Source organism: Sphaerodactylus townsendi, linkage group LG10, assembly GCF_021028975.2.
Source record: "Sphaerodactylus townsendi isolate TG3544 linkage group LG10, MPM_Stown_v2.3, whole genome shotgun sequence".
Classification (NCBI taxonomy): domain Eukaryota; kingdom Metazoa; phylum Chordata; class Lepidosauria; order Squamata; family Sphaerodactylidae; genus Sphaerodactylus; species Sphaerodactylus townsendi.
Window position 1 is genome coordinate 25860584 of NC_059434.1, and position 26316 is coordinate 25886899.

A 26316-nucleotide genomic window follows, 5' to 3' on the forward strand; every position below is an offset into this window, starting at 1 on the left:
ACTTTTCTCCAAGAAACTGATCTGTATCATCCGGAGATGAATTGTAATTCTGGAAGATGTCTAGATCCCACCTGGAGGTTGGCAATCCTATCCCACAGCCTGAGCTGCTCTCCAGATGACTACACCTACTTATTCACTTATCTGCTTTCTCTTTCTCAGCTTAACCACCCAGCTTATTGTTCCTCAATATTTCTCCAGCCCACAGGGCTGTTTGGCTTTAACAACACTGAAGAAGCTGCTACCTAGGGAGCTTCAGTAGTCATCTTAACACCCAAAGCACCCATACATATATACAAAGACATGTAATTAATGCTGCCCTGTTAGCTGCTCCCCTTCCTTAAGTAACTTACATATAAAATGCTCTGTTTTCTGTTAGATTCAAATCAAAGCTCAGTATGTTTTCAAATTGGGGGTTCACATTTAAACACCTTCTGGTTCTGGCTTTTAATGAAAGGGCATCCTGCCATGTTAGTGCTTTTTCTTATTCATGGAGTTGTTTTGAAGAAAGGCTCTTACTGCTGCCATGCACTTCCAGCTTTGCTGAAAAAATAAAACTATTGTGCAAAATTTGCACATCTTCGATACAGATTGGAGTTAAAAAGGGGTCCTGCTATCTTTGCCGGTTCCTTGCTGTTTGATCAATTTTCCATCTCATTATGCCCAGTGTTGGCTTTTTAGGACTAGCTTACAGGCAGTGGTACACTAGCCTTGATGCTGACGAGGGAAGAAAGCTATTAAATTTGATCTTCAAGTTCTCCCCAGAGGTATACAACAACAACAAAGCAATTTGCCCCCTTTATTAAGAAGGTGACTGAGGGCATCGATTGTAGCATATAAGTTCAGCATATATCACACAACCGCTGAACATATCGTACTGCATCATTATCATTTCAAACCAATATTTTAAGCTTATAATGTGCTCTGATCTGCTGTCCTGGCTGTGTTCTTTATGACAAAAGGTGGCAATAGGAACCTGGTGATTAAATTATTAAGATGTAATTCACTTCACCGATTCCAAGGCATGATTCTTTTTATCCAGCTTGTTGCTGCTAATGAAAGTCAGGTTCAATTAGAGTTTGGTTGGGATGGGGACTTGATGTAATGGGGCTTATCGGCTTATTGTACAAAGGACTAGAGGCAGAAAAACCTTGCCTGCAAAGACTTAGCTGTATAGATACTGCCATATCAAATAGAACAAGATTGGTCAACTAGCAGGGGAGTTTAAAGCTGGCTTAGAAGGGGGAAAAATCAACATCCCAAAACCTAGGAGCGATTGACAGCCTATAGGGATTTAATTTCAGGTAAGACTTTTCTTTACTATGAATATTTCTGTTGGTTAGGGACTGAATGAATATCTTATACCAGAAGAGTCCTTAAGAATAAGATAATGCAAATATATATGAATTCCCCCCCATTAAACTTCTTCAGTGGCTTTAATTTTATTCCATCAGAAATAAAAGAAGTATTGAAGCAAAACCTTAGAAATTCACTTCAAATCAGATAAGATTTGCAATTTCCTCAAAGCAATATAAGTAAAATAAATTAGAATAGATTTTTTGAAAAAGACATTGTCGTCTTGGCCATGGGAAAAAAAAGGCATGAATGTTCAACAGAGTAGGCAAAGGGAAATAATTGTCCCTATTTTTATATTTAAAATCTCATAAATTTTAACATGCAACTGAACCATTAGAAATTTGGGTTCAGTTCTGGTTTAGGTTCAGCAATATTTTTAACTCTCTAGTACACTTCTAGTTAAAGATTTTAACACTACCTTGGTTGATGCCTGGAGTTTTCAATGGCAGTGCCCGGGAAGGGTGGAGTTAGCCTCCCCATAATGCCATGCCATGTCATATGGGGTGATGCTCTGGCCTGCCTTCCCTAGTCTATGTGGTCATTACTAGAGAGACTAGGGTAAATTCCTAGAGTGTCATTATGGGGAGGCCATTTTTTTTATCTCACGCATCATTTTTTTTAAAGCAGGAAATTGATACTGGAGGCATGTAGTTCCTCACTCTGGGTGTGTAAATGGAATGCCTAGTTCTGACATTAACTAAGCTTTTTTCCCCTACCACAGAAGCAGCTGGCATACTGCCTAAAGTTACTAGCCCTGTGCTGACACTCCCCAGGAATGTTTGTATAGTGTAATCTGGGGAGGGAAAGTGTCACTGAAAAAGTGTCATCACTTCCAGATGAGCACCCAAAAGTGACATCATGTCATTTGTGATACTCTAGATATTTTCCCAAATTGGAGGAGTTCTAGATCACTGTGGATGATGTGATGTTTCTTCTCAATGGTAAACAGGAAGCGACAGCATGAAATCTGCACAATCATTCCTCCCTTTTTCTCCCACTGCACTGTCAAGCCAGCATGGAAGACTGAGCAAAGAAGGCAACTGATAAGCCTAACACGGCCACTTCCAGCCCCCAAATGTTTTCATAACCAAAAGAGAACAGGAAAGCAAAAGGAAAATGAGTATGAAAAGATAAAGATACATAAAGGAAGGGGAAAATTGTTAAGGTATGCTGGGGTTAATGGAGGCTTTTTACAAAATGACTGCTCAAAACCTGCATAGCTGTTGCCTGTAATAAGGAATCTGTGTCTTGTTAATGCTGTCTGGTCTGAGATAAAAAAACTAAATGTTAGGACTACTCAACCAGAGAGGCCCTGTGAAATATGATGAAATTATTATTTTATTAATCTGTTTAAACCAGATAAACATCATCAGAAGGCCTTTCCCCACTTTTCCCTCGGCCGCCGTCACTGCGCGCAATTCCCAGTGCGCGGCATCCCTGGCGTGCACCCGGGTGTTCCCTTTGCAAGAGCACTAGGGATGCCTCATGCTGAGGGGGCATGACAGCAGCAGCGTCGGGGCGGCTGCGCTGTCACCGCCCCTCTCGTGGGGAGTGCTGGGGGACCCCGCGCTACTCTCCTCAAGTAGTGCCGGGCTTAAGGTAAGTGGGGAAAGGCCCTTACTCAATCTTTCAAACTAAGTTTCCTTTCCTCCCTTTCATATAACAATCTTTCTTGTTTAATATCCTCTCCTATGTTCCCAATTCCATAAGGCGCTTTAATTTATTTTTATTATAAGCTGTGCGTTTGGAGCAAAGACCAGATAGAACCCTTTCGTAAGAAAAAATTTTTAAAAATGTTTTAATCCCACCCCCAACAGTTTGGAAGATCTCCTGCAGAGCAGGAGATTAACCCTTTGGTTGTCACAATGATCTAATACTATTTCCTTTAACTCAAAAAGACTCTTTCATTTCAAAAAGCCTACTAACCTAATAAAATGAAGAAAATAACTTACCGTGTTGAGGGGTGGTAGACGGTAGAATGGCAGCAAGGAGGACCTTACAGTGCCAATTAAATGGAGGACGTTTCTAGCCTTGGTTCAAGAATCCTGTACCCTAAGGCCATGCTGCTGGACAACGATTTACAGACAGGCAAATCTCGGTTTCCACTCCACAAGGACTATTACTCCTAACCCTGCCTACCAACCACATATTTCTTCCAGAAGACTCACTGGAAAATGTCATTTTTTCAGACTTGGAGCCCTCACCACCTTTCCAAAGAATCTCCTAAATTCCTGATTAGTGATCCACTTATTTCCAACTGATGGCCTAGAGTTGCCATTCACTGGGTGTTGGCTGGAGATCTCCTACTATTACAACTGATCTCCACCCAAAAAGTATCAGTTCACTTGGAGAAAGCAGCCACACTAAAGGTGGAGTCTATGGCATTATTATACCCCACTGAAATCCATCCTCTCCAATTCCACCCTCATAATCCCCCCCCCACACAAATATTCAGATATTTCCCAACCTGGAGCTGGCATCTCTATGGTTACCACTCTTGAAAGTGTATTCCTCAAAAATCTTGTTGGTTTCTAAGGTGCTACTGCACTCAAATCTAGGTGTTCTACTATAGACCAACATGGCTGCCCTCTCAAATTGATTACCACTATGTGTTTTTAAGGAATGGGATTTGGTTCAAGTTGAAAACAACTGAAACATTTTAAGTTTGGGAACATTCTTATTTCTCTGGAAAAAAATTTCTCTTTGTCTTTGGTTTGGGTTTGGTCTAACTCCCTGGTTTTGTAACAATTTCATGGTTTTAAGGGGTTCAAAAAGGAATGCAAAAAGATCAGTCAATTAGTATGCCACCCTGAATTCAATCCTTTCACTTGGAATTGCTGGATTTTAACTCCTGCCATGCTTGTTTCCTTAACTCAAGAAAGAGACTGATTATAAACCCTTGTCATGTGGAAGATCTACAGTTGACCCTCTTGTCTGTTCTTTTTAAAAAGGTTAAAAAGGAATGCAATTTGCCATAATATTTTCCAGTTTCAATATCAAGAAACAATGTTTTAAGCTTCTGAGAATACAGATTTACAATAAGAATTAGACATCACAAGTATGGCAATGGACCAAGAAACTTCAATAAGCTGTAGAATGGCCACTTGTTTAAGGAAAAAGTTTAGATGTAGAACTGAGGAAATTATTAATATTTTCCTGTTTTAATCCAAGCTGTCAAAAACTACAGGAAACCACACTGCCCACTGTCTTCTGCTGTTCTCTGCTGACACTTGGTGATATAGCATAACAGAGACTTGTCCTGGCCCCATTACTTTGAGGGCTTCATCAACCAGCTCTGAATGCAATCTTTGTTTTCACTCTCTGAATTTGACGCACTGCTTAGCAATTCCAGCAACTAGTCTGCAGTCTGTAGATATTATTGTGGTCTCCCCTTTACAGCATGTTTAAGACATGGAACAGGAATCAAGGTTACAACATCCTCTGGCTTCTGACCTTACCATGCGACAATAATTCCAACTTGATTCCATTCTTTGGGTGATACTGTCAATTATAAGGACCAAAACTCCGGAAGATGCTTTGCCAATATCTAAAAGCAGCTTTATCTAAACCCTCTGTAGCTTATGCAGAGGTGGAACTGGTTTGAAACAAAGATAGAATTCAATGCAGTAGGTTTTTTAAGGCTCACATACTGAAAAATATTGATTAGGAACCAGCAAAACAGTTTAATGAAAGGCTTCATCTACATTTCTGTGAAGTTAAATTGTTCTCATTGTCCTCTCCTCTTCCATTTTATCCTCACAACAAGAACCCTATGAGATAGGTTAGGCTGAGAAAGAGTGACTAGCCCAAGGTCATGCAGTAAGCTTTCATGATGGAGTGGATATTCAAATTTGGGTCTCCTAAATCCTAGTTCAACACAATAACACTGCATCACACTAGTTGTCAAAGAGAAGTGAGCAATGAATAGCTTTGGAAAAACAGATTTCACAAGGACAAAAATGTTTTACAATCAAAGAAAAACAATATATACAATATACAAGGAAAACTTTAAAATATTCAATAGATATTTTGGTTTGCATACCTTGAATTAGTTCCTAATTCAAACATGATCTCATTTTTGTGAGGACCAGGGAGTTCTCTGTGATTGATTAGATTGGCAAGTTTTCCACTACAGTAGGAGACATCCTGCTCTGGCTGTCCTTTTCCCCACTGCTTTCCTCAGAGAGATGAGTGAAAAAGCTATTGAACAATCAGCATTGCTGGGATATTGTGGTGAAACTTCAGTTACAAACCTGGAAATGATGTCATCATGGTGCTCTAAAACCATAGAGCTTTAGATCAGTCCTAGAGCATTGTGCCAACATTATTTACAGGCCTCTTCTGCACAAGCAGATTAATGCATTTACAACCCACTTTCACAATTGTTTGCAAGTGGATTTTGCTATTCTGCACAGCAAAATCCAGCTGCAAAGTGCATTGAAAGTAGATTGAAAGTGCATCATTTGCAGAAGGGGCTACAGATTTACATGAAAGTGATGTCACTGCAATGCTATGATGTTATGCTCCCTGTTCCTGCCTGACCAGTCTCCTGCTGGGTACCAGTAGTCAACTGGCAATCCTATCTGTGAGCCAACTTCAGATCTGTTTCCAAACCCTGATGGCAACATGCAAACCATGGACCTTCATAGCTGGATTACTTTGGTGAAGAATAACCAACAAAAAAATCCTATTGTTCTTTTGTATTTCTGTCACACAGCTTTTTTTTTGTTTTCAAAATATCTGATTTTCTTTTTCTTCAGTCTGTGAGATGCACATATATGGTCAGTCCTCAAAATGGGAGGGAAAAAGGAAGTGGGATGGCACCATTTCACAGGCAAGCCCTGGAAAAGTTATTTCATGTTCCAGCCCTGCTCAGGATTTTTTGGAGTTCAAAGAAAAAGGCAGGCCATTCTGAGGCAGAAACTTGGGGACGGAGCTTGGAGGGGGCAGTTGTTAGAAGAAGTAGCTGTCCATTCAAGTTCCTGACATTATCCTATTGTTCTTCTCAGGTCCTACTCCGTAAACAGCTCCGTCTGGGAATGACTTCATAGAACAGGTGAGAATAGATATGGGTCTTAACTTTGCTAAAAGATGATTCCAGCCTCTCCAAATGCTGAAGCAACAAGCTCATTGGAGTATATTTTTAAAGCTAACCTTGCCTAGGAAGTCATCAAAACAACACATTTTCTTTGTGACTTTTTGAAGTAGCAACTCCAGACTAGGATGATTCAGCTGCAGAAAAATAAGTAGCTTTGAATTTAGGTCTGCTTGTAGAGCAGTAGGATAGAATCCAGCCTTATCCCATCTCACTTCATGCAATGGATGCTGTTCTGTTCTATTAACTGGAACAGTATAACTTTTAAAATAAATGAATACATAATTGTTCTATTCATGCTTGCAAAATAATACTGAAAGAGTGTCCTTAAAGCACCTACTTGAGGTCTTGGGAAGGCTCTGCTCTGATATGGGGTGTCTCCACGGAGTGTTCAAATACTGCTCCTTCTGTGCCTAAAATAAAAACATAACCATGATATGCAGCATATTTAATATCAACACTGCAGAGCTCCATGAATGTATTTCTTTGGAGGGTGTTATGTAACACAGAGACAAAACTTTTCTCTGTAGTTTTATTGGCTGGCAATATTTTGAAAGACTTTGTCCGTTACTGCGATCCTGTTATTTATGATGACATTTCACCAAAACCAATTAATTGTGACCAATCTAAGGGTTTAAATACATGAAACGCCAGACACACATTAGGTCACAAATGTATGACTGGATTTGTACTCAGACATACAATGGAGGAACTCAGTTTTCCCTCCTGTTGCATTTTTGCAAATGGAAACATTTAGGAGAGTGGGGTACAGATGGAGTCAAATAAAAAAGACTAGGGCCCCTTCCACACACGCAAAATAATGCATTTTCAAACCACTTTCACAACTGTTTGCAAGTGGATTTTGCTATTCGGCACAGCTTCAAAGAGCACTGAAAGCAGTTTGAAAGTGCATTATTCTGCCTGTGCGGAATGAGCCTAAGAGTGCTTTATTTAGTTCTGGTGGGATTTAAACCCTCCCATTAATTAAAAAAATGTAGGTTTTTTCCCACAGAATCAAGGAGTCCTCTGAGTCTGTAGAAAAACCTTTTGGGGTCAGCATGTCTCCTGTCTATGGGTGTAGATAGCTGCAGGCTGGCTGTACATGTGGGAATTAGAAATCGAGATATTTTAGCATAATCAAGTACTCAGGGCTATAGTCTAGGGCAATATCTGCCTAGTCTCTTCATATCAAAGATTTCTCCCCAGCAGCTCTCATTCAAATAGGCCAATCATACTCTTCACAGCCAACTTTCATTTAAGTGGACCAGTTAAGCCTTTTTCAACTCTTCATTCTTTTTCTGAATTGAGCTGTGACAAGCCTCTGAACTACCTTCCCTTCCTTCCTCTACCAATCCAATTCTTTCAGACTTTTGCCTTCACTTGCCAAGTCTGGAAATAGTGTTCAGTCAGTCCAAGTTTGCAAATGGTGCCCCCTTCCTAATGCTAACTTGCACAGTGCCAGCACATGGCCAGCACATGCATGGCTTGCCCAGGCCATTGTATACATGAACATGAGCCTGCTCACCTGCTTGCCTCCTATATGTGTGTTCAGTGACGTGGTCACGTAGGTATAGATTTGTTATGGGGGTGTTGGGGGTTGGGGCGATGCCCCCCATGGTGTGGCCACGCCTCCCCAAGCCCTGCCCCCAGTCTCAGCGCTTATAAAAGCAGCTCTCCGAGGTCAGGGATGGCAGACTCCCCTGCCCCTTCTGCCTCGCCCCCCCACCGGCTGAGCTCCCAGCCAGCAGCCCCTTCTGCCCTCCCCTCTGGGCAGAGGAGTAGCTAGGGGAAATGCAAAATCTGAGTTTTGTGGGGGGCCCCCCCATGGGCAGTTGCTTTGATGCTGGAATCCACCCCCAAACAGCATCACTTTCAATGGTGTTTAAACTTGCGAGCCCAGGTTCCCCTTTTAAATTCACCTTAAAGGGAGGATCTGGGGTCCCCAGTTAAACAACACTGAAAAGGATGCTGTTTGGGGGTGGGTTAACCCCCACCCTGAAACAGCATCACTTTCAATTTTTAAATTGGGGACTTCAGATTCTCCCTTTAAATCCATGCCGAAGGGGATGGATTTAAAAGGAGAATCTGGGGAAATTTGGGGGTTGCCTGCTGTCAGGGGTGCAGTTGTTAAGCTAGCAGCACCAAAATTTTAGGGTATCTTTAGGAGACTCTCCCGATGATACTAACCAGGTTTGGTGAAGTTTGGTTCAGGGGATTCAAAGTTATGGACCTTCAAAGGTGTAGCCCCCATCTCCTGTTAGCTCCCATTGGAAACAATGGGGGATGGGGCACCCACTTTGGGAGTCCATAACTTTGAACCCCCTGAACCAAACCTCACCAAACTTGGGTGGTATCATCCAAAGAGTCTCCCAACAAATTTCTATAATTTTGGTACTGCTAGCCTAAAAACTGTGCCCCCTGCAGGCCCAAAAAGTGAAAAAAACAGAAATGGGGCGGAGCTTTGGATATGTAATGGGGGGTTTGAACCCGAGAAACACTCCCCCTTACCTACGCGCTTGTGTGTGTTCTAGGATTGCCAGTTTCCAGCTGGGATCTGGAACTCTTGTGAAACTATGCTCTCCAGAAGTCAGAAATGAAGTGTTCTGGAGAAAATGCTTTGTGTTCTGGAGAAAATACTTTGAAGGGTGGTCTCTATGGCATGATGCTCACCTAAAGTCCCTCTCCATTCCAAATCCCACCCTCCCCAGACTCCCCCCCCCTCAATTATGATATGCCAATCAAACCCAATCTCACTCCTTCTTTGAATTTATTGCTTGGAATCATCTGACTGCCTTGCCAAGCACTTTTCCTTGAACTTCCTGCTTTGTGGGGGTAACTACTCGGGGGGGGGGGGGTTCCCAGGTACTGGTATTGATGGGCTATGTAGTATTCTGTGATGAAATGTACTGAACCACTGCTCTGACTGCTTGCCTTTCATCCCAGTTCTCCTCAATAAGCTTTCAGTATTCCAATTCTTTTAAAGTTTAACTCTTTTTAGCCTGCTATGGAGCTCTGTCACTTCCAATTTTAGCTCCAGGCCTCTGGACACAAAGTATTTGTCCCTCTTATGTGAACTGAAACTTGAGTCCAGTCTGGCTGGATAAATTAATATATGCGATGTCCTCAATATAGAAATATAGAAACATAGAGCTAAGAGGGACAGCAAAGGTTATATAGTCCCACCCTCTGCACAATGCAGAAAGTTCATAGCTACTCCTCACTCCCCCAGTGACCCCTGCTCTATGCCCAGAAGAAGGCAGAAAACCTCCAGGATTCCTGGGCCAATCTGACCTGGAAAAAAAAATCCCTTTCTGTCCTCAAAGTGGTAATCAGTATTACCCTGGGCATATGAGAACCGACTATAAGAGCTGAGCACTGGCTCATCCTATTCTTCCTTCCACCATCTGCTTGAATTCATAATGAATCATAGAATCAACAGCGCTGTCAGATGGCCATGTAGCCTCTGCTTAAAAACTTCCAAAGAAGGAGAACTACCACCTCTTGAGGAAGCCTGTTCAGGACTCCAAGCCACACCCACTGCTTGCCAAACCCACATCAGGACTCCAAGTCATACCCACATCTAATCAGCCATTGCTGCACAGTCCCATCTGAGATCCTTCCTGCCCCGCAACAGTAAAGGGTAAGGCATGCTTTCACTTCCTATATACTGACTGTCCCAAAGTGATACAGCCAGTAAGCCACCTCACCAGATGCCACGGGGGTACAGGGACGGTACAATTAACTTCCTAGCAAGTTGCAGAACATATAAACTTCGGAAACAGGCAGCAATCTGTTAATGAAAAGGTAGTGGATGTACTTTTTTGACCAACCTAATCCCGGAGATGGAAGGATTATCCATAAAGAAATCAGCGATTAAAGGAGGCAGTGAGTGGAAAAGCTTCCCAGAAAAGCTTCATTTCAATGAAGCACGAAATCCTCAGGACACATGGAAGTTTTATAAATGGTACGGTTTTAAAGATATTTCTCTGACACAGAGCTCGGCATTCATCATATCCATCCTAATTCAGGACAAGCCACAGCTAGTCATGCATTCGCAAATTGCACTCCCCTGAAACTATGGAAACTGAAAATGTAGTACTCTTGGAGACTGACTGGTGTAAACTACTTATTTCTGCTCAATTTACTGGTTACTGAGATTCAGCCTTTGGAAAATGACAATGAATATGGTTTCATTAATATCACTGCAAGCATATATTACAAATTATAGAGCTGAAAGTTTGGTAATAGACAATGTTAGCGATGCATTCAGAGAATGAACATAATGAGAGAGCACTTGTTATGTAAACAGCAAAATAGGGGATTTCTCCATGTCTCATCGTGCTTTCAAAAGAGAAACGGGGACTCATAGCGGTGTAGTGGCAAATAAATGCTAAACTTTGCCATTACACTTTTATTGGGAGAATGGTGCATGCAGAAATGCAACTATAATGCCTCTACAGCTTCAGGGTTAGAGTAAATGAAGCTCATCTCAATTGCATTGTTCATTTCAAAGTGACCAAATAGCAGTCTTTTTTGTATATGGTTAAATTTTATTGATGTCAGTGATCTAAAAAGGAGAAGAACCTGTTTTTCCTACCATCAGACTCATGTGAGATGCAAATGATCCAACAACTAATGTAACAACACAGAAGATAGGGGTGTGCACCATTTTTTTAAAAAAATATTCTTCAGATTTGGGATTAATAGACTTGAATTTTTAGAAAATCCAAAAAAGTGAATCCCCCATATGTGTTTTTTCAGCTTTGTTCAAATATCCATTTTTTTTGTCCATTAAACTCTATAGGAAAACACTGTTGGGCTCAGAGGAGGCAGGGTTTTTTTTTAAAGACAGAGCCACCAATATAGGTGTACAACACAGGTTCAGGTGATGCTTCTTAGAAGAATCTCTTGGATTGGATCAGGAGTCCAATTTTATGGATTCCCAAAGAAGGTGTTCCATCCATTTTTTATTCTCTCCAAAGGAGAAAAAATGGGACCCCATAAAATTGAACACCTGGACTCATTCTTCATTAAATTTGGGTATTTTTGTAAGGAGAGACACCAGCAGCTATGCTACAAATTTGGTGTCTCTACCTCAAAAACTGCCCTGCCCCCTAGAGCCTCAGAAAGATTTCTCAATAGTTTCCTTAAAAATTTCCCTCTGTGATTCTCAGCTCTGACATAGTTCAACATTATGTCAATAGGTGTTCTTGGGGAGGGGGCTTAGTACCCTGTAGGGTGTAGTGGTTAAGAGCAGTATACTCTAATCTGGAGAAGCAGGTTTGATTCCCCACTCTTCCACATGAGCAGCAGTCTTTTATCTGATGAACTAAATTTATTTCCCTGCTGGGTGACCTTGGGTTAATTAAAGGTCTGTTTGAATTCTCTCAGCCCCACCTACCTGTCCGGTCCATGGCAGAAACCTCAGATAGTGAGTCTGCAGAAGAGGAAGTTGTAGATGGGCCATCAGGGACCCACAGCATGACAGAAGCCTCAGAAATGGAGTCTGGAGTAGAGGAGGTTAGGCTGGGCCATCAGAGGTCCAGCCAACTCAGGCAGACTTAGAGCCTGAGCCTTCAGTAGTGGACACAGGATTAGGGCCAGGGGCTCAGGCAACACCTGAGGAAGAGGCCCTGGGATGGAAACTGCCACCTCAAAGCTACTGCCAGATCCCAGGTGTCCTTCCCCAGCACCCAGTTGTTCAGTCAGGGGACAGCCAGTCACCTCCTGTACCCCCAGGGTCACCTGAATCCCAGGAATAATGATGAAGGCAGTTGCAGAGCCACCTACAGGAGTGGAGGCACACCTACAGGTTGACAGCTTTAGAGCAGGCAAGGAGAAACAGGGAGTCCTTGCAGGAGCCAGACTAAGGAAGCACAACTGGGGGAGGTTGGCAATTAGCGGGAAGACCATTCTGTATATAAGGCTGTAGGAATAGGGTTACAGTGTGGCAGCAATATTATTTTGGGATGAGCGAGCCTTTGCTTGTGTTGATCCTTGCTTTGGACTAAACTCCAATAAACAGTGAAGCACAGGATGCTGCTTGGCGGATGTGGGCCCTGACACCAACTCACAAAATATCTGTTGTGAGGAAAAGAAGGAAAGGAATTTGTAAGCCACTTTGAGACTCCTTGCAGGAGAAAATCCAAACTCTTCTTCTTTTTCTGAAAATCTAACTATAAACTAAGTAATTGATAATATGTGGTTCATTATTAGTACCAGTCAAATCTGCTGTGTTGGGTCACTTTTCTTGGCCTTATCTGCTGACAGATTGAGGGCTGAACTGCACACACCCATCCCTAACTTGTAAGCTAGTTGAAGTGCTCCACAATGCAACATTCAAAATCATGTACCCAAACCTCTCTTTTAGGAAATTTACCATGTTGTAGTGAATTGCCTTCTACAATGGCTTACCATATGATAATCACTGTCATGTGGAGCACTTTGAGGTAACTTTCTATGGAGGAACAAAAATCATTGCCTGGCTGGAAAAAGCATAAGCTGCATTTACAACAATGGAATAAGATTAAAGTCATAATATCCTCTTTTAAAGAAACTTATTAAGAAGGTTCTGGTCCAGATATTGCCATTAGTGCTCCTATTACCGACATAATTGCTTTCTAGCCATTCTCTCTCCCAAGAATGGTAGCCTTCTTCTGTATCAACGAACTGAACAACAGAGATGTACAAAGAGAGAGAATAATCCAATCTGTTATTACCACAATGCAAAACAGAAAATGACTTATTGAGAAATGTTCCCTGTGGCTCTGCGATAGAAATCCTGCTGTTGTGAGAGAGCAGAGGTAAATCTAGAACAGAGGCTCTGCTGCTCCCATGCCCTTCTCAGGTTCAGCGGAGCTGCAAAGCAAGCCTTTTAATTTTGTCACATAGGGAAGCAAGAGGCTCACAATGCAATTAACTGCAGGGACTGGGAACCAGAAGAGGACTTCGCAGCCAAAGCAATTGGTGGTGTGGGTGTGTGGCCTTCAGTAATCTAGCAGAGGGGATGTTTACTGCTGAAAAGGTACCATTCACCACCAACAGCAGGTCGCACAATGCAATATTTCACTGCAGCAACATTAATAGTTGGTGCCAGTTTCTAAAGTTTCACTGTTAAAACTTTAAGAGAAAGTAGTTATTAGTGGTAAGATGTTTTCTTTGTTCTTACCTATAGGGTGAAACAGTACCTTTAAAGCTGTGCTGTGCTCCCTGAATATCATGTACCAGAACTCCAGTCAAGGAGGGAATAAGAAGAACATTGCAAAAAAGGAACCACAACATTTGGGAAGTTGTTAATTCATAGAATCAACATAAGTTGGAAGCGACTTGAAGGTCCTTAATGCACTAGCCAGAAAATGCAGAAGGCTAAGATCTCAATTCTAAGCACATTTACTTGGAAGTAAGGCCTATTGATTTAAATGTCTTGTTGTCAAACAAACGTGAGACACAGGAAAACTCAGCTGATCAATCAAAACATGCAGAAAACTAAAATCACCAACAAACAACTTTATATCAGACTTTGAAGCTCACATATGTTGAATGTTCAGCACATACTATGAAGTACAAAATCAAGATGATTTTATGATGTTAAGGGTTTGTAGTTTAGAGTAGAGCCCATGATTTGAATACAGAAATTTCCTAGTGCCTACTTTTGAAGGAACACAAAACTGTAAGGCTGGGAAGAGAGTTCTTTCTGTGACCTTGGGGAATGACTGGCAGAGTAAATAACACTAGGCTAATGGTCTAGCAGTGTAAGACAGATTCAGTTTTTCTAGCTGATGTTTCTTCAAAAGCATAGACACAAACAAACCAACAAAAATTCTACCAAGCAGTATAAATGCAGAACGCTAAGAGAAAAGAGGGAAAGCTCCCTTTGGGTTGTGACTTGAGAAAGGAAAAAGGCAGGAAAGTTTGTCAGTTAATGAGAAAGGTCGTGATGGCACAGCTTCAATGAAAATGAAGTAAACTGAGCTTATTAAGTACATATCTACCATTATGATAATTAACTAACCCATGGATTCTGAGTCATTTGGATGTCTTTTAATTGCCTTTCTGACCTCTCTGTGGGTCTCCCCCACTATGTGGATGTGAAGCTTGACATTCCCCTCCCCCGCCCCATGCACATTCAGTGAACGCAAGCCACACTGTGACTGGTAAATTGGACAATGCTTTGTGTCAGTTTCCTTCTGAATGGTGGGAAAATGCGTCAGAGGAAAAGGAGAGTCCAAATGTGCCCATTGCCAGACTTCCTTGATTTCTAAAGCATTTTTTAGAATGAAACGTGGATGGATTACCCTGTATCTCTCCTTGTTTCTGCCTGTGTTTTGAATACCTATGAATCCTGCCTACTTCCAACACAGCACACAACCAGACTATTACACAAGTTCAATATTCTGGCACTTGTGCATTATGGGAGTACTCAATCAGGCTGTTGCACAGACTCACCATTCTGACTGAAAGCACTGGAGCAACATCTTAAGTTGTGATAGCACCTGGCACCATTGTCACTCTGCTTGGTCCTGCCCCCAACATGTAGAATTAGTCCCTGAAAAACCAACTGTTTCCTATTTGCGTTCACAAAGTCTGATCCAACAAGATCTTACCGATAATAAAGAACTAAAGGATGGAATGTCCGATGATGAACCTTCCACCGATAATGGAGCAGGACTGCAGATTCGTTATCAGACATTCAATCTCTGTCCTGGAGCAGTGGCTCCAAAAGCTCCCTCCCCCTCCCCTTACCCCCAGCTCTTCATGTAAAATTATACAAGTACACAGTTTAGTATCAGCCTAATGACCCATGCAGGAATGTTCAATGCCTCCTTTCACCTTGCTTGGGTGCCTCCTTGAATGACTTTACACTTCTGTCATTTAGCTACTTCTCAAAGATATTATAGAGAACAGCATTTCAAATATTCAACAGAGTTTTGTAATGATATTTTGCAGATTTTTAAGGATAGTTTCCTCCCCCCATTCCCAAAATGGTTTTTATGTATCTCAAAAATTGTATATGATCTTCAGTCTTATTTTGGAACACTTTGCTCTCTTTCTACCTTTTAGCAAACTTTGAATGAATAAATAATTGTGCAAACAGATACTTTTCATTCCTTAAAGTCTCGATAAGCTGCATCTATGACTGTATTTTCATATTTTTTCATGAATGTGAATATTGGTAATGCCAGAAGATTGAGACATTGCTAAGGGCAGCATGAGAACATACATGTGTGAATGGACCCAGGTCTTACCACAGAAAAAGCTTTGGTTGGATCCAACAAACCATGGGATATACAGATTGCAGTTTTCCTTCACATTTTCTGTCCTGTCCTTGGGAAAATTGATTCTAGCAGCTTGGAGGCGACAGGCACAAAAGTACCCTTTCCTCTCACTTCCTGAAACACTACTGTGCTAATAAAAGTGTCAGGAAATACCATTTTATTCTCTTCTTCCTCTTCTCCCCTGCAGTGCCAACCCTGCACTGGTCTCACAACACTGTAAATCAGTCTGTGCAGGGCTAGTCTGTTGGAACCACTGGAACACAGGAAAGATCTGCAACAGTCAGCATTTTCCATTATAGATACCGGCTCAAATCCAAAGCTGATTAATTCTGTCCATATTTACAAACAGCAAGATACCCAATACTGAGTGATCTCAAGTGATGAGAAATGAAGAATACACATGTGGGGACAGGGAATACCAGGCACCCATCTCAGAGCTGAATGGCCCTCCTGTTACAAGAGGGATCAAATCCCGCCTCATGATGTATTGCCTAGGCCACAGGTTTCAAACTTGCAGCCCTCCAGATGTTCATGAACTACAATTCCCATCAGCCCTTGCCAGTATAGCCAATGCTCATGTTGGGAAGGACTAATGGGAATTGTAGTTCATGAACATCTGGAGGGCCGCGAGTTTGACACCCCTGGCCTAGGCCCTAGAACCATGGTGGCGGACCTTTGGCACTCCAGATGTTATGGACTACAATTCCCATCAGCCCCTGTCAGCATGGCCAATTGGCCATACTGGCAGGGGCTGATGGGAATTGTAGTCCATAACATCTGGAGTGCCAAAGGTTCGCCACCACTGTCCTAGAATGTAGAAATTTTTTGCTGATGTTAGCAAAACTAGCTTTGCTTGCCTTGACATTTACTCGGATATTTCAGGTGAGCAGGAACCTTCAAGTGTGTCTGAAACTTTGCACTGAGGTTAAATTTCCTTCCACTTAAAAGAGACGTCCTCAAAAACTTCCAGGAAAGTTGGGTTCATTTGGTTTCTAGGAATCCATCTGTTTCTGACACATCTACAGAATGTTTACTCAGCGTCTACTGGGGATTTTGATTGTACCTAAGCATGGCCAGCATGGTGGAGATTACAAGTGTCACCTATAATTTAGCTGAGTCAGTCAAGTGAATATAATTAACTGCTTCTCTTCCCACCTTTCTTCCACCCACCATAACATATCAGGCTTGAATTATGACCTGTCTGCCGAGCAGGGCAAGTGTACGAAAGACTCCCTCCATCAACAGTGAAATGCCGAGTCAGCCTTTAAAAGCAAAGATATACCATTTACCTTCATAAAAGCATACATCAAATCATCATTCATTTTCTCTACATTGCAAATCTTGTTCCAAATGGTATATTTATATTCTTCCAACCTAATCTGTAATTCACACAGACTACTCATAATTTTGCGATATTCCCTTTTTATAGCTTCAAACAATATTTCTCCTTTATCGTCTCATTTTCCCCGTTATACCTCTGCTTTGTATATTACTTCCAATTACTTGCACATTTATGCAGTCTTAAAAGTAAATCTAGTATGCTTATGTTCTGTACAGATTAAAATGGTGTGCCTATTACTATATAAGAGTATCCTGCTATGTATATGAAGTGCCTGCTTTATTCTCTAGTGAACTTAAAAAAATCATCACGTCAGTAAAAGTATGAATGGCATGATGGCGGCTATGATTCAGTCATAGAACATCTGCTATTTATGCAGAAGTTCAATTCCTGGCATCTTCACTTACAGGATTAAGCAGCAAATGATATAATGCTTGAAACTTTGGGAGGGAGCTGCAGCCATTCTGAGCAGACAATAGTGTCACTAAGACACCAATGGTCTGACAGTATAAAGCAGCTTTGTGTGTTATTTTAGATGAATAGACAGAAAAAATATGTATATTTATTAGGATACCATCACCGATCTTCAACAGCTGGCAGTTTTTCAGGTCTTAAAATCTACCTGGTGTAAATTAAAGAAGAATACTTATTATGTGAAGTACTAGCAGTAAAGCCCGCTGTGGTAAGCAATACAGTGGGCTCTGAACTGTTGTTGGTGACGGGCATATCAGCCAGTCAGGATCTGAACTCTGAACATCAGCTGTATTTCTGGGAAAACTTTCTTTCTGCCTCTGGGTCCTGCTTGTTCTTTGGGTAGCGGGGAGAGCGAATGGGACTCTGGAACATCAAGCTTTGATGGAACACGGTGGGGCCAATTTCCACGCAAGGCTCTCTTCCACACATGGAACTGAGTCATGTGTGGTAATTGGTTGGAAGTGAGTCATCGCCATGCATTCCATCCTTCGGCCGTTATGTTTTATGATGGCTGAGGCAGTTTATGTACTATGTGTAACCTACATAGCTGTGAAGAGCTAGTACTCCTATGTATCTGCACTGCTGTTTATCTCAGTAAACCTATTCTGAACCTTCTTGATAAGAGAGGGCATCTAACCTATCCACATACATGTGTTAAATTATGTAACAAAGCTAAGTTTCCGTTCCATATGAGCATGTCTGTTTTTGGACAAATAAATAAATGCAGAAGTTTAGCCTGGGAAGGTGAAATATATATTTTCTACATAATTAGATTATCTTTTATATATTTTATGTTTAGGTGGATTTTCTGTCTCTTTCTTTAGGCCCACAGTGACAGCAACTTTTCGAGGGGTATATATTCAGATACCTCAAACTGAAAATTAACCCCACAAATGTATTTTCAGGTCCATTTATCTCTCTACATAGTGATTAATGGCATTACAGAATTCTGTAGATGCATACTATACACTTCTGGAGATACATACTGTAATTTTTTTTGTTGGTTTATTATTATGATTATTCAGGCTCAGCCTTTATTATTATTTTTCATTTTTTATTTTATTAGATTTTTATACTGCCCCATCCCCAAAGGGCTCTTTTGGCTTTCATTTGGCTACTTCAGCAGTCTTGTCTATCTTCCAATGTACTGATTTCCCAGGCAACTGAAGGAAGACAGCTCTTCTTCCTACACCAATGTTGCTACGTGCTGTTCCGTCTTTTTTATCACACTGGTAAGTGGCAAGAGAAGAAGATGTGCTTTGCAAAATGGGTGGTGCACTTGCTGTAATTAGCCAGCTAAGTAGTAGGTAGACGTAGGAGGATGATTGACGGAGCAGAGTGAAGACAAGGTACAAAGGAGCCACTCGTTTGTGTTTCTTAGCCTGGTTTTGATAGGACTCATCATGCACATGAGAATTTTTTTATGAATCTCTTGAATGTTGAACAAAGAATATATATGTTGAATACAGAATGATAGCTTTCCCAAACCAACACAGGCAAGATGGAAAATCCAAGCTCATTAAGTGGTTTAACACCACAACATGGGCATAAAACTGGGGAGCTTGTCTTGAACCTTGGACTTTTTATGATAATTGAGTTAGGCATACTCAAATGTGGTATGTGGTATTTGCAGTTTCTTATATGCATTCAATCTATGTAAGACTGATGCTTGCCTCTGTTTTTGCAGCGCACACAGATTTTCTTGCACATATGTGCTAAATGTCTGTAGCAGTTTATGCCCTGACCAAACTGAAACATTTTCTTTAAGGCTGAATATAGCTTTGTTTTATATTTTGGGTTGCCTTATGAGGGTGGGAACCACCAGGGTGAATCCTCTCCAATAACCACACTGGACACTTGCTGGGATAAACATTTTGGCCATAGCCATTTTATTAGCCAACCAAAACAGAAGCGTGAGGCGTAGCATGGGTCTTGATCTGGCCTGTCTGCTTCATAGCGAAGCTCCAATGGGCGGATGCCCTGTATTGGACTTCCACTGTTTCCGCTGAAGGAGCTCTGCCGGGCGGACGCTTCCTGGCAAGAGGTGATCCCCATTTCTGCCGGCAGTTCGGCAAGAGGCGGTTGCCTCTTGTCGCCATCGGCACTTCCAGATCATTACCCATGCACCACCGCCGAATGGCTATGACAGAAAAAATGCAACAACCGAATAAACCTAGGGAGAGGTGGGTCGGCAAATCGCTGGCTGGCCGAAGCACATGGCCAGAACAAAGGAGGGCTTCCCCTTTAAAGGGTCAACATCAGCTCCTCCCTCCTGGCAGGACGCCAGCCTCCTTGCTCCAACATGGCTCCTCGGGCTTCGGCTTCCGCTCCTCAGTTAGCTGTTGAAGTGGTCACCTTGGCTCCACCCGTCCCACCCCCCAGAGGCAACCGCAGCCGGTGGGTGATTCACAGCTGTCTTTCTTTCCAGTCACTATACCTTTGACGTTTGTTTTTGCTTATCTTTTTGATCCTCTTTGTTTTCCCAAACTTTTTTCCCATTTTTTTCTCTCCCCCCCCCCACCTCCCCCCCAAACTTTACAGTGCAAGTCAGGGAATGTATTTGCATTTTGCTAAGTAAGGGCCAAACTACACATTATCATTTACATGGGTTGTCCCAATAGCCTGGCAGCTTTACAGCAGCTGCCAGTTCTCAGCAGCAACCCTCTTGTAAATTGCATGGGGTCTGATCCAGATTGGTGCGATGATGCAGGAGGAAACAGGGATCCTGCCTTCTCTCTGAACCATTTTCTGGAGTGGAGCAAGAAGAGGTATTCTTTGTCCCATCAGGTGCTGGATGTATGGACCCCTCAATCATTTGCTCACAATACACAATTGACAAGGACAGGTCATAGCTCAGGGGCAGAACATGTACTTTGCAGGCAGAAGGTCCCAAGTTCCAATTCTGGCATCTCCGGTTACAAGGCTCAGAGAGGAGCTGGAAGTGAGTTGAGTAGCCAGAATGTATTTCTTTAGAACAGAATACAAGTTTTGTCACTATTTCCCAGCAGGACTGCAAGTCTTTTTATTCTTACTGATTTTTTAAATGCAATCAAAATAGGGGATAAAGGGTGGGGAAAACAGTGTTAGGGTCTGTAAGCACGGAGCATTTTCAATCCAATTTTGAATTGTCAAAAGAAAACCTGAACTTTTTTAAAAAAAAGTTTGAGGACACTGGTGACAGTTTGCATACCAGTTGTGATCTGAATGGAAGCTTCAAGCAGAATCGTTCTTTTCAGACTGGGGACTTATGTGCAAAATATTAGTTTTATTTAGATGATTGTCATGACTAAAATGATACACCATATAATTCTGGGCAATTTGCCTAACAGATATCTCTGATAAAAATGTGTTTTGGTGCTAATTGCTGTTGTTAACAGTTCCTGTCAACACAGAAGAACAAAGCAGTAAATCGCACAAGAATTACTAATTGAAAATCTTTGAAATGGATACCTTGTCTTGAATTAATATTTCAGCTTTTAGGTCAACATACAGTCTAAACAGAAGCCAGGGGGCTAGAAACTTAACAGTTCAAATAGACTGTGTTGAAATTGCATGATGAAATTCCCATAACGTTCCACTTTCACATCTTATTTAAAATAAAAATGTGTCTTCCTACCTCCCCTCCCATTTTACTCCCAAATGGCATTTTATAAAATGGTGGTGCACAAATTATACTTGTCAGTGAGATGCAGACTAGATTTTCCAATGTGAGTGATAGATTATTGAAGAAGTCGACATTGCTGCATATGGATGTAGGCAGGCCCTGAGACTTTGATGGATAATGAACAAATAAAGCAATTTACATGTATCCAAGATATAACTTTAAAAGGTACAGCTTTGCAAGGTGGATGTTGAATTTGCACTCTGCCAATCAGGGGCACACCATCCAGGGGGACATGTGAGGTCACATGTCCCTGGGCGCATGCCATCCTGTCACTTGGGGGGTGTAAAATTGCCCACACACCACTTCTCCCATGCACCCACTTTGCTGGCATTAGGGGCAAATATGCTGGTGATAGGATGTGGTGCGGCTCAGTGATATCCAAACGCAGGAGCTTGCAGTGTTGTGGGCAGTCTGGGGGTGTTCCCAGGGGCAGAGTTGAGGTTAGTTGGCCTTCAGTGGGCTTTTAGCCTGGGAAAAGCAGAGGGCTTTTAGCCCTCTGCTGGCAGCCAACTTATATCACCAAAAGTGTGTGTGTAGGCCATTGGGTTGCATGGATTCTTTCAGGTAGCTGGGGACTTCTGTTTTTCCCTTCTTCCATGTCACCTGAAGCCCCATGGAGGTGGAGCTACAGCACTGCAGCAGTGCCATCCCTGGCTGCAGCAAATCTGTCCCCACCCTGTGGATTGCACTGTTACTGTCGATATTTCCTTGTGGAATGAAACATTGAGGTGATTCAGCTGGTACTGCACAGCGCTTAAACTGCTGGGCTCTGCTGGACTAAACCTAGAGAGATCTGGAATCACATCCTACTGTGTTACCCATGTAGGGCCAGTTATTTTCTCTCAACCTAACCTAGCTCATTGAGTTGTGAGGATAAAAGAGAGTTGTGAGGATAAGAGAGAATTTTGTGGAGGATGGATGGGATGAAAACATGACAGAGAGAATAAAAGGGTGGATCATTAATTAGGTTTCTTTGCACCTCCGCTATAGCACTTAAATCATAAAGATGACTCTTTCCTATAATCAATGTTCTAGTGTGATTTTTTTTAATCAGCTGGAGAACACAGATATTCAGGAAAACTCTTTATCAACAAAAGTTGAAGTTTACTCTTTCCTTCAGTTCCCCAGAGACCAGACTTTGAAGTACTTTCCACCCTCCTTTATAGTCTGCACTTTAAAATAAGACAGAAGATGTGCTTGGGAAAAAAATGTATAAAGGACACAAGGGTTTTTTTTAATCTGAAAAGCCTTTTTTGCCTTTGAGCACAGAACAAAAATAACCTAATTGAAAGACAAACACAGAGACATTTTAGAGACCAAGCAATTTTCTAAATTATATCTAGGAAAGTACAATGCTAATAACATTAAGGTCAGAAGGAAAAACTCTTGCTATCTTCAAGCGAGTTAGAATTGAACTGGAATAATTAAGATTGTCAAAGTTTTCAACTTTAGAACTCAGACAGCTTTTGTTTTTAAGGTTCCTTCAGTGATGGTTTGTCAACATTTGACATAGTGACTTTGTGGGCTACCAAACAGTGATAACGGAAGTGCCTGTCTCCAAGGGGTTTCAAAACATAATGCATTTTATTTTAGATCTCTTGCTTCTGGCACTGTCTACTTTTAATGCTATGGACTAAGAGTATTTTTGTTATTATATTTTAGTGTCCTATTGATTTTTTTTTGTCATAAAGTTCCAGCCAACTTATGGCAACCCTGTGGGGTTTTCAATGCAAGAGAGGATCAGAGATGGTTTTCCATTGTCTTCCTCTCTGTAGCAACCCTGGTATTGCTTGGTAGTCTCCCATCCATATACTGAACAGGGCTGACCCTGTTTAGTTTCCTAGATCCAATGAGATCAATCTAGCCTGGGCTATCCAGGAGAGGGCCTACTGAAACCGTGTTGTGATTATTTTATTTTGTGAGATGCTTGGAGTACTCAAACACAGCAGAAAGGCAGGATACAAACAATAAAACTGACAGATAACCTACAACATGTTCACAGCTTGGATAATGAATATTCCTAGTGATAAAGTCATTGTGGAAATTATTCTTATTTGGTAATCATAGAAACAAGCATATATGTATTTTGGTACCAGGCTAAGGTGGCAAAGTCAACATCATTCATTACTGTTTTGTTTGCTGTACAGTTCCAGGGCTCGAACCTGGTAAATTAAATAACTAAACCTACAGCTGAGTAATTGGTACTGGAAGGAGAATATTATTCAGGCTGTGAAGAAAGGGCAGACTTGTTTATGTGAGGTTATCTTTGTGGTAGTTTGTTACTACAATAGGGAATGAATAAAATCCCGAAGATACTGTTTCCTTCTAATAGTGAGTAGTATATTTTATTTATTAGATTTTAAATTATCTTCCATATGAAAATGGCGGGGTTTTGTTAATATGTTCCTGCATTTGTTTAAAATGCATATAAACCCCGCATTTTAATTAGGATGTAAATAAGTGTATTCGCTTTAGAATGGGAATCATAAAGCTCTGTTTTAAAAGACAGATGGAATTGAGAGGGCTGTGTTGGCTACCTGGTACAGCCTGGTCAAATTGAAAAACTTGGGAATTAGATATATAGTTAATTTTGGAGCTTATTGAGTTGTTTATCTTTTGGGGTTTCTTTTTGTATTAAACTCTGGTATTATCTTAAACCCTGTATTATATGTAATTTTGCATCCTATTGTCTATAAGACTGTGCCTCGTTAATAAATGAAGACGGATAGTTTGGTAGCATAGTTTGAGTAGGGCGCTGCAACTCAGTTAAGATTGAGAAGGAAAGGTTGGCTGCCCAATGTCTCCATTCTTGGAACCTGCGTGGATTAGCCCTCCCTAGCAAGCCATTGGGCAGTCTCTTTAGAAATCTACATTAAAGGGAGAGAAGGGGATATTTATTTATTTATTTATTTGTTTGTTTGTTTGTTTGTTTATTGTTTAGATTTGTAGACCGCCCCATCCCCTAGGTATTTCTTGACAGATAGGTATTCCTTGGCAGTTCAGCTGTGTTAAAATTGGTGCCTAGGTATTCCTTGTTGTCTGTGAACAAAAATATTCTACTACAGTCTGGGTTTAATGCCATTTTATCCAGGTCAGAGTCATATCAGAGGGAAATGGTGCCAGGAGATGACTCCTTCTCTGGACACCCCCCATGCCCCCTGCACTCAGGGGCATGGCTCTACCTCCCCTTTGCTTGGGGGCATGGCTCGGGGGCATGGCCCCCAAAGCCCCCCACAGGCCAGCTTTCAAAAGTCGACCTGCATGGTGGCTGGGGGAGAGGCTCGGGGGGGGCACACCCCAAACCCCACCCCTGGGTACAGGGGGAGGTAGGGCCATGCCCTCAAGCCTTGTCCCCAGTCTCTGTGCAGACCTCAAAAGTTGGCTTTTGAAAGCTGGCTTGCATGGCGGGGCTCAGCAGTGGCAGGCAGCCCAAGCAGGTGCCACAGCTACCCGCTGCCAAGCCCTGCCCCTGTCTCCCTGCAGACTGGCTCCTGGGTGTGGGGCTTAGTCAGTGATGTAGCTATAGATTTTTTATGGGGTGGGTTTGGGGGCAGGGTCATGCCCACACCCTCCCCTGGGAGCGTGGCCACACCTCCCCAAGCTCCACCCCTGCCTCAGTGCTTATAAAAGCAGCTCTTTGAGGCCCAGGATGGCAGTCTCCCCTGCCCAGCCCCACACCCCTTCCACCAGCTGGGCTCCCAGCTGACAGTCCCTTCTGCCCCCCCTCCAGGGAGAAGAGACTGCTAACCCTGGCCTCGGAGAGCTGCTTTTATAAGCACTGAGGCTGGGGGGCAGGGCTTGGGGAGGTTTGGGCACACCCCCAGGGTGGGTGGGGGTGTGGTCCCACCCCTGAGCCCTGCCCCCCAGCCTCAATGCTTATAAAAGCAGCTCTCCAAGGCTGGGGATGGCAGTCTCTTCTCCCCAGAGGGGAGGGCAGAAGGGACTGCTGGCTGGGAGCCCAGCTGGTGGGGGGCGAGGGGGGAGGAGGGAGGGGGGAGCTTTGGACATGTAATGGGGAGGTTGAGCCTGTGAACCCACCCTTACCTATGTCCTTGGGCTTGGTGGTGTGTGGCTGGGGCACAAGCTGTTTGGTCACATGGGGGGCTGTCTGGTGCCCCCCCACATGACTGAAAGGCATGCATGGGTATCCCCATGTCCATAGGGCAGTACACCCCTGCTCCAGGATAACTGATGTATGTTGCTTGAAGATCAGTTCTGGCAGCAGGAGATCTCCAGCTGAAGGTTGGTAACCCTCTTTGGCTTGTCTCTGGCCATCAGTGGGCCCACTTAGAATTTTCCAGATAAAAAGACAATTGGCACCTGGTTGCTGTACCACCTCTTCCATGACAGAATCTGGGGGAAGGAAGCACACACATGCTCTATGCATGGCCTGAAAGGTTAAAAGGTAGTCTAGAGATTCTTATTCCTAATCCCCCCACTAAAACCATAATCTTACCTGCTAAGTGAATGAAATGCTTCCTTGTCATGAGCACGGCATACAATGCTGATGCATGAATAGTATACTTAAGGGGCTGATCTTCAGAGACAATAACAGGGCAAAGTTTAGAAAGTCTCTTTGGTTTTTCTTGACATGCAGGGCCAAGTTACTGAAAGATCTGTAGGTAACAAAAGCAACCAGAATGCTCCAAGGGACCCAAGCCATAACTGGAGTATAGTGTGATCTCCCCCATGTTTGCTAGTGTACTGCTCTACCCTGGACAGTCTGCAGCTTTCTAGTAGTCACAAAGGGCAGCCTCATGTCATCTCGCCTCGAGGTTACGAAAGAATGAATGATGGCTGTAGGGTACAACTAGAACACTGCCACAAGGCATTTCTATTTCTCCAAGCTCCAAGAAATATAGAGTTAACTTTCACCTTGTAGTCTGCCTTTGAGTTCTGACCCCTGGATGGTGTTGCTTTTAACTTCTTCAGCAAACACACGCAAGTCCCCATGGCTTGTGCCAGTCACTTTACATTAAGTCCACTGACACGAGAGAACTGATAAAACCTGACATGGCATTGGAGCGCCAAATATCAGGGATGGGAGGGGGTGGATTTTTGTGTTTCTATTAAAGACTTCCCACAATACACCTTCACTAACCATGTTATGTGGAAG

The 26316-nt window shown here is 42.5% G+C and overlaps 1 protein-coding gene across 1 annotated transcript in view; it reads right to left on the reverse strand.

Annotated features, from left to right (window-relative positions):
- Positions 1-26316, reverse strand: part of SGCZ (sarcoglycan zeta) — a 704005-nt gene that overhangs the window by 33972 nt on the left and 643717 nt on the right. The window contains exon 6 of the mRNA XM_048510247.1: positions 6789-6861. Within this exon, the coding sequence (XP_048366204.1) occupies positions 6789-6861 (73 nt within the window). The remainder of the gene's footprint in view (positions 1-6788; positions 6862-26316) is intronic.